This window comes from Coenobita brevimanus, chromosome 108 (assembly GCF_032717465.1).
Source record: "Coenobita brevimanus isolate Jiangsu-jjx chromosome 108, ASM3271746v2, whole genome shotgun sequence".
NCBI classification, from domain to species: Eukaryota; Metazoa; Arthropoda; class Malacostraca; order Decapoda; family Coenobitidae; genus Coenobita; species Coenobita brevimanus.
In genome coordinates, this window is record NC_137061.1 from 12560436 (window position 1) to 12570475 (window position 10040).

The window sequence follows — 10040 nt, forward strand, 5'->3', positions numbered from 1 at the left end:
GTCTTTGAGAGAGGTGAAGTCAGTGAAAGTACAGTGAGGTTGGTGGTGAGGAAACGGAAAATGTGAGTACGTTTAAGTACAGTAATTGGGTACTGTGTTGAGTAAGGATGGAAGTTTGGAGGGTGAAGTGCTTGAAAGGGTACAACAAGGAAGAAAAGTTGCTGGTTCCTTGAAGGCAGTAATAAGAAATTGGGAAGTGAGCATGGAAGTGAAAAAGTTACTACATGATAATACTGTGGTACCAACTCTAACGTATGGAAGTGAAGCTTGGACGTTGTTGGAAGGACACAAGTCAAGAGTGACAGCAGTGGAAATGAGTTGTTTAAGAGGAGCCTGTGGAGTCACATGGAGAGACAGGCTGACAATTGAGGATGTGAAAAGCGATGTGGTGTGGATGTGGATGTGATGGGAAGCGACAGGAGGAACACACTGAGGTGGTTTGGCCATGAGGAGAGGATGGAGGGTGAGACACTGATGAGGAGAGTGTATGTGTGTGAGGCGGAGGGGGGGAGAGGGAGGGGGAGGCCGAGGATGAGATGGAGGGATGGAGTGGAGAGGTATATGAGGGAGGGGGGTGTTAGCTGGGAGCAGGGCAGTGAAATGGTGGGGGATGAGGCGACATGGAGGCGATTTGTTTATGGCCACCCCGTGCGGGATTTAGGCATCTGGCAATAGACAGATAGATAGAGACAAATACAGTACACCTTCTCGAACCTTAATATACCATTTCTTCAAACCTCCACTTTCGAAAATGTTTTTTCACGCGACGGTGGATGCTGATATCACCTGCCCTCATACAATTAATGCATATTTGATGACAAAGCTTTGTTATGGACAGGTTTAAGACCAATTAATCCATCCATCATCCAATCCTACGTTGCCTCATAAGGAGCATAGGAGCCCGGGGCTAGGCAAGTTGGTCCTGATGTTTAAGATGAGAGTGACTAGCCTCGCTCATCCCCGAGTGGCATTACATGAGCAATAAACCTCAACCACCCTTTGGATATGAACCTGCACTAGCTCAGTCTGACTGGAGTGCCTTAATTACTCACTAAACCACCAGGCGCCATAATTTGGTTATATGGTCACCACCCAGCATAGTAAATGGTTTCCTGGTGTACAGGAAACCATTTGGCTTGTCAATCAGTGTGTAGAGTCACCCATAGGCAGAAGGAAGAGTGAAAAAATGAAGGAAAGAAAGACAGATGAGGGAGTGTAAAGTCACCCATAGGCAGAAGAAAGAGGAAAGAATGAAGGGGAAGGAAAAACAAGAGGAAAGGGCAGACACCCAAAGCAGCACTACATCGAGTGAGTGGGTGGTGCGGCCCCCACCTACCACAAACCAGTTAATATAAAACAAATTAAATTTAGGTTACTGGTACTTACTACATGATATTATTTATCAGAGTGATTCTATCTATCTATAGCCAGACACCATAATCTTGTAAAGGGTGCCCGTTTGACTATGAGTTAATTGTTTTGTGGGGAGGGGCGCTAACCCTCAGCCAACCCACTTATTGACATGTGGGGAACAGATCTGGGTTAGTTATATGGTTACCAACCAGTGTTGGAAATGGTTTTCTGGCATACAAGAAACCATTAGGAGTGTCACTCAATGTAAAGCCACTTGACGAGGAAAGAAGAGTAATAAAAAGTGACAGGAAAGATGGGAGGAATAGGAAGAGGGGAGGGCAGGCCCAAAAGAAGAATGATAAAAGTGAAGGAAGAAGTGGGCAGCACTACATCAGGTGAATGGATTATAGTTGCCACCACCTGTCATGATTTGATATTCCAAAATATTCCATTTTCCACAGCCTCACGAACCAAGCACTTCAAATTTGAGAGTGTGTACAATAGTTCATACTCCATTTGCCTCACCTGGCATGGCTGTCCTGTAGTGCTGCCATATTCTGATACACCTGCTTCAGTGTATCTTTATGTACAGCCTCTGCAGCATCCAGTCTTGCCTTAACTGATGATATGCAGCCATCACTCTCCTCTGTCTTCACTCTAATGGTAAATAATTATAATGATAATACAGTAGAAGTCCTATTTTTCGGCATCTATGGGACCAGGCAAGTGCCGAAATATCAAAATTGCCGAATTATCAAAAACCCTACCCACTCAGTACCTTATATGTTTCGGTACACTATCATCACCACTCATATCATTACAAATGTGTTTGGAGAGAGTACTGTATACTGTTTGATACTGTACAATACTGTAATGAATACAGTACTATACATGAATATGAAAAATAAAGAAATTAGTGAACATACTGTATATAAATGTAATGGTACAGTAGGCCTACAAGTTCACATGCACTTACCTAAACTTATAGTAGGTTCCTTAATTACATATGTACAATAGAAGGGGTTGATTGGAGTCTGCTACTGCTGGAAGAAGTCCCCAGCAGTAGAGGGTCCTCATGGAGAATTTCAAGACTGACGAAAAAAATAGGAAAATCTGCTGAACAATCAGAGATTTTCGTAAATGGGACTATTTCTCAAAACTGCCGAAATGTCAGATTTGCCGGGGAATTGGACTTTTACTGTAATAATAATAATAATAATAATAATAATAATAATAATAATAATCTATCTATCTATCTATTGCCAGATGCCTCAATCCCATTCGCAGTGACCACAAACAAACCACCTCCATGTCGCCCTGTCCCTCGCCATTTCACTGCCCTGCTCCCAACTCACACCCCCCTCTCTCATATACCTCTCCACCCCATCCCTCCATCTCATCCTCAGCCCCCCTCTCCCTCTTTCCCCCTCCATCTCACTCACATACACTCTCTTCGTCAGTCTCTCACCCTCCTTCCTCTCCACATGGCCAAACCACCTCAGTGTATTCCTCCTAACACTTCCGATCACATCCACATCCACACCACAACGCTCCTTTTTATCCTCATTTGTCAGTCTGTTTTTCCATGTGACACCACAGGCTCCTCTTAAATAACTCATTTCCACTGCTCTCACTCTTGACTTGTGTCCTTCCAACAATGTCCAAGCTTCACTCCCATACATTAGAGTTGGTTTCACAATACTGTCATGTAATAACTTTTTCACTTCCATGCTCACTTCCCCGTTTCTTATCACTGCTTTCAAGGAACCAGCAACCTTTCTTCCCTGCTGTACCCTTTCAAGCACTTCACCCTCCAAAACTCCATCCTTACTCATCACACTTCCCAAGTACTTAAACGTACTCACATTTTCCAGTTCCTCACCATCCAACCCCGCTGTACATTCACTGACTTCACCTCTCTCAAAAACCATCACTTTACTCTTCCCTACATTCACCTTTAGATTCCGTTTCTTATACACTCTCCCAAACTCATCCACCAAGCCCTGCAGATCCCCTTAGTCTTCACTCAACAACACAGTATCATCTGCAAACAATAGTACAGGGAGTTTCCAAATACTACCCTCTCTCACCAGGGCCACTCCAACATCCACTACCCTACCTTGTATCTCTTTTATTACCCCATCCATGTACAACTGAACAACCATGGAGACATGACACATCCCTGTTTCAACCAAACCTTCAAAGAGAAAAATTCACTCAATTCACCATCCACACGCACTGAAGCCTTAGCACCATCATACATACTCTTCACAGCATTCAACAACTTACCATCTACTCTATATATTCTTAATACTTTCCACAATCCTTGTCTATCCACCCTGTCATATGCTTTCTCCAAATCCATGAAGGCCACATACAACTTCTTTCCCTTCTCTAGAAACTTTTCCACTAAAGATCTATGAATGAATATCTGATCTACACAACCTCTTCCCTTCCTAAAGCCTCCCTATTCTTCTCGAAGTAATTCCTCTGTTCTTTCTCTAACTCTGTCAATAAGTATCCTACCATACACTTTTCCTATTATACTAAGAAGACAATTGCCCCTATGATTACCACACACTTCTTTTTCCCCTTTTCCTTTGTACAAGGGAATAATTATACCTGACTTCCAATCCACTGGGACTCTGCCATCCTTCCAGGCCAATCTGCACATCTTCCACATCCATTCTACTACTATCTCTCCCCCATGCTTCAGCATTTCACCACACACTCCATCAATTCCTGGGGCTTTCCCTAATTTAACTTACTTCTTTGCTTCCACAATTTCTATCCTACTGATTTCTTCCTGTCTTCTCACCTCCCTCCTTCTCCCAGCCATTCCCCAGCCACTTATACTCGCATTACTTCCATCCTCTATGTTCAACAATTCCTTAAAGTGTTCTCTCCATCTGCTCACTTTTTCTCCCTTCTCCACTAGTAATCTACCATTTTTATACTTCACTCCCCAGCTAACTTCACTTCCACCCTGTCTTACTCTCTTCACCTCTTTCCAGAACATTTTCTTACAGTCCCTCCACTTTACACTCAAATTCCTTCCAAATTCCTCAGCCACACTCTTCTTACTCTCTCTTACTAATCTTTTCACCTCTCTCTTTCTTTCTACATATAACTCTCTCTTCTGCCTCTCAACTTCTTCCACGCCCCTATTTCTCATCCATTCATTATATGCTTTCTTCTTTTGTGCCACAGCCTGTCTCACCTCTTCATTCCACCACGCTGTTCCTTGGACCCCATTCCGTCTTCTCTTCATCCCACACACCACATCACATGCTGCACATAATTATTCTTCTGTAAATATCCTACACACACCTTCCACGTCTCCCATCTGCTCCAATTCATATTTGCCCAATCGTTCCTCCACTTCTCTCTGATATTCTGCCTTTTTCTCATCCTCTTGTAACCTTTCCACTCTCCTTGCAAATACTCCATCTTCCTGTCCTTCCCTTCTTCTATTTCTCCATCTTATTTGGATAATAATAATAATTCCTCACCCTGCCCTAGGGTGGGAAAGGAGGTCCGGATGATGATGATAATAACAACAATAATAATAATGATGATGATGATGATGATGATTAGATAAGGATGATTAAATGATGATGATGATGATGATGATGATGATGATGATGATGATGATTGATGATGATGATGATGATGATGATGATGATCATCATCATCATCATCATCATCATCATCATCATCATCATCATCATCATCATATCATCATCATCATCATCATCATCATCATCATCATCATCATCATCATCCAGACCTCCTTTCCCACCACAGGGCAGGGTGTGGAGTAGTAGCATCCAGACAGTCAAAGTTTGTCCAGTTCAATGGGCCATGCTTTCATTCACTCGTCATTCAAGCCCACAGAATCCTGGCTCCATCTGAGAGGCCAAAAGGCTTCACCAAATAACATATCTACACATATTTTATCCGACTGAGTCAATCCGAATGCTGATGCACTAAAATGAGGTGCCAAATCCCTGGTCATGCGCTTCTCCACACGAAATTCATCCAGCATGCTTGATCTCTTGTCAGTCCCTTAGCCTTGCCAACTTCCATATCTTTCTTCTTCACACACTCATCCACCATATCCCTCCACCTTCTTCTTGGCCTATCTTTTTTTTTTTTTTTTTTTTCTTAATGCAAGGAAGAAGGAACTAAAGGCCATGAGCCCGCATAAACAGTTCCCTACAAGAGAAAAACAAAATACAAGAAAAAGCCAAATTCAAGATCCATTCATTTCGAGAAGCCTGGACACACTGCGTTTGAAAGACTGGAGATCATAGGCAGCAGGAAATACAGACAGAGGGAAACAGTTCCAGAGATGACCTGTTGCATAAATGAAGGACTGGGAGTAACAGTTAACTCTTGCATTAGAGAGTTGGACAGAAAAGGGATGAGAGTTTGCTGCCAGACGGGTGCTACGCGCCCATCGTAGAGGTGGAGGAATGCATGCAGACAGTTTAGAGGAGCAGTGACCATTAAAGAAGCGATAGAAAAGAGATAAAGATACAACAGTGCGGCGAAGAGATAGAGGTTGAAGGGAGTCAGTAAGAGGAGGAGAGTTAATGAGACGAAAAGCCTTTGACTCCACCCTATTGAGAAGAGCTGTATGTGGGGAGCCTTCCCACACATGAGAGTTGTACTCCACACGGGGGCGGATGAAACCCCTGTATAGAGTCAACAATTGTGCAGGGGTAAAGAAAGAACGGAGTCGGCTTAGCACACCCATTCTTGGAAGCAGATTTTACAAGAGATGTAATATGATCTTTCCAAGATAAGTCCCGAGTAAATGAAACCCCAAGCATGTTCAAGGATGATGCAGGATTCAGCTGAATATTATTAAACATTAGTGGGTATGCCTGTGGAAGATTTTGATGGGTTGATAGGTGTAAGAACTGAGTCTTAGATGCATTAAAAACAACCATATTATTTTTACCCCAGTCAGAGATACGAGCCAAGTCAGACATTAGGTGTGCCATAGCTTCATCCCTTGTTTGCTGAGGTAACTGCTGAGATGGGCGTTGCGGGAACCGAATGGAAAGGTGAAGGGTGGAGTCATCAGCGTATGAGTGGATAGGGTTAGATGTACAGCTTAGAAGATCATTGATGAATAAAAGGAAGAGAGCTGGTGATAGGACAGAGCCCTGAGGAACACCACTGTTGACTGATCTAGGAGAAGAACGATGGCCGTCTACAACAGCAGCTACAGAACGACCAGAAAGGAAACTAGAGATGAAACACAGATAGAAGGATAGAAACCATAAGAGGGCCGCTTGGAAATTAAAGATTTATGCCAGACTTGATCGAAAGCCTTAGAGATGTCAAGTGCAATGGCAAAGCTTTCTCTAAAGTCCTGAAAGGAGGATGACCAGGAATCTGAAAGGTAGGTGAGAAGATCGCCAGCGGAGCGTCCCTGACTGAACCCATACTGATGATCAGAAAGAAGGTTGTGATAGGAAAGATACTTTAAAATTTTTCTATTAAGAATTGACTCAAAAACTTTTGAGATACAGGATGTTAAAGCAACTGGACGATAGTTAGAGGGTTGGGAGTGGTCACCCTTCTTTGGGACTGGCTGAATGAGAGCAAACTTCCAGCAAGAAGGAAAGGTACAAGTTGATAGACAAAGGCAAAAGAGTTTACCTTGGCAGGGTGTAAGCACAGAAGCACAGTTCTTGAGAACAACAGGAGGGACTCCATCAGGCCCATATGCCTTATGAGTATTGAGGCCTGTAATGGCAGAAAATACATCACCTGAAGAAATTTTAATGTCAGCCATGAGGAAGTCAGAGGGGGGAAGTGATGGAGGAACAGCACCAAAATCATCTAAGGTGGAACTGGAGGAGAAAGTCTGAGTGAAGAGATCTGCTTTATCAGTAGAAGAAATAGCTACAGAGCCATCAGAATAGATAGGTGGAGGGAAGGATGATGAGGTAAAGTTGTTAGAAAGGTTTTTGGCAAGGTGCCAGAAGGAACGGGAAGATTTCAAGTTAGAGAGTTGAGAGCATTTAGTACAGATGAAATTATTTTTAGCAGAGCAAAGAACAGACTTAGCACGATTCCGGGCAGAAAAGTATAAAAGATGTGATTCGGGGATGGGTTGGCTCTGGTACCTTTTATAGGCCCTCTCCTTGTTGCGGATAGCATTAGAACAAGCGTGATTAAACCAAGGCTTTCATGCAATAATCAGAGGATATGAGAAAGGAATGTATGCTTCCATGCCCGAGAGAATAACCTCCGTAATGTGCAAGGCACACTCAGATGCCTCACGGCCATGGAAGCAATAATCATTCCATGGAAAATCAAAGAAGTACTGCTTGAGGGCCTCCCAATCTGCAGCTCCAAAGTGCTACAGATGACATTTCTTTGCAGGGTCCACAGGCCGTACCGGAGTGACAGGACAGGTTAAGGTGATAAGGTTGTGATCGGAGGAGCCCAACGGAGAGAAAAGATTAACAGTGTAAGCAGAAGGATTAGTTGTAAGGAAGGGGTCAAGTATGTTGGAGCTCTCTCCAAGGCAGTCAGGGATACGGGTAGGGTGCTGTACAAGCTGCTCTAGGTTTAATGGATAAAAAAGATGTAGGCTTGTTCACCAGGTGGATCAGTGAAAGGAGATGATATCCCCTCAGGGCTACGTCATCATTTATTCATTCACAATTTCTCTCCATTCATTTCTATCACACACAACCACTTTTCCTTGCTCAACAGACATCCCTCTCGCATCCAACGCTCTCTTCATGCTCTCCATCCATCCTATTCGTGGTCTTCCTCTCAGCCTTATACCTTTCACATCAGATCTAGTTATCTTTTTCACCAATTGCTCATTATCCATTCTCTCCATATGCCCAAACCATCGCAACACCCTCTGCTCAACTCGATCAGCCATCTCCCGAAGAACTCCAGTTCTCCTTCGCATTTCGTCAGTTCTCACTCGATCCATACATGTCACTCCACACATACTTCTCAGACACCTCATCTCTATTACATTCAAACTTTTCCTCTCCACTACACCCATATTCCATGTTTCAGTCCCATATAATGCAGTCGGTACCACAACACCCTCATATAGCCTTCTCTTTACATCCATTCTAAGTGAACGATATCTAAACACCTTTTTCATTCCTCCCAGCACCTTTCCTACTTCATTCATTCTAAACTTCACTTCTGCATCTATTCTTCCATCCACAGCAACATGTGACCCTAAATATTTAAAACACTCAACCTCCTCAAGAAACTCACCATTCAAAACTATATTCATCCCCCTACCATCTACCATCCTCGTACACTTCATCACTTTACTCTTATTCTCATTTACTTTCAATTTCCTCCTTTCACACAACCTTCCAAACTCCTCTACCAACTGTGTCAAGCTCTCCTCTGAATCAGCCACCAGTGCAGTACTGCAAACAGCACCTGGTTCAGATTCCACTCTTTACCATCATCAATCACAAGACTCAGACCTCCACCTAACACACTTGCATTCACCTCCCTTACAACATCATCCATATAAATATTCAACAACCAAGGTGACATCACACATCCCTGTTGCAGCCCCACTCTCACGGAAAACCAATCACTCACACTATTTCCCACTCTTACACACGCTCTACTATTTACAAAACTTTTCATCCCTTTTAGTAACCTACCATCAAGTCCATACAATCTTAAAACAGTCCACAAAGCTTCCCTATCAATTCTATCACATGCTTTCTCTAAATCCATGAACGCCCAAAACACATCCTTGGATTTTGCTAAATACTTTTCACACACTTGTCTCATAGCAAACATCTGATCCACGCATCCCCTTGCTCTCCTAAAGCCACACTGCACATCACTAATCACTCCCTCTGTACCCTCTCTAACTCTTAATTAACATTCTACTATACACCTTATCTAAAACACTCAACAGACTTATACCCCTAAAGCTCGTACATTCATACTTATCACTCTTGCCTTTATACAACGGGACCACACATGCACTTGCCCAGTCAATTGGCACCATTCTTTGCACAAAGCACACATTCAACAATCTTACTAACCAGTCAACAATATTCGCTCCACCACCCTTCAGGCATTCCACAGCACACCCATCCATACCTGCAGCTCTCCCTGTTTTCACCTCCTTTACTACGTCCTGCACTTCCTCCTTCGTGCTCAAAGAATCATTCAACTCTCCCAACACATTTATTCCTTAAACCATTCCATCCGCCACAATCTTAGCCTCCCTTTCCTCCTCTACATTTAACAATCTTTCAAAATACTCTGCCCACCTCTTCCTTACTGCATCTATCTCAATTAACATCCTTCCATCCTCTGCTTTTACTTGCTCTTCCTTCCCAGACTCTCCCTTTCGCACCCTTTTCACCTCCTTCCAAAACATTTTCTTATTCTGTTGAAAATTCTTAGTCAACCGCCTACCCCACCTCTCATCTGCTGCCACTTTAGCATCACGGACAGCCCTTCTCACCCTATTCCTCTTTTCCTTATACCTCTCATATGACATGTCATCCTTCCTCTGCAGCCACACTTCATATGCACGTCTCTTCTCAGCCACAGCCATACTTACTTCCTCGCACCACCATTCACTTCCTTTTCTTACACCACCACCCACTCGTCTCACACCACACACCTCTTTATAGTGCCCTCAAACATCA

General features: G+C 43.3%; 1 protein-coding gene across 1 annotated transcript in view; it reads right to left on the reverse strand.

Moving 5' to 3' along the window:
* The window catches only part of LOC145416990 (uncharacterized), a 71087-nt gene extending 69118 nt beyond the window's left edge, over nucleotides 1-1969 (reverse strand). Inside the window, exon 1 of the mRNA XM_080285834.1 lies at nucleotides 1879-1969. Coding sequence (XP_080141960.1) covers nucleotides 1879-1907 — 29 coding nt within the window. The 5' untranslated portion in view covers nucleotides 1908-1969. The remainder of the gene's footprint in view (nucleotides 1-1878) is intronic.
* Between the last annotated feature and the right edge of the window lie 8071 nt (nucleotides 1970-10040).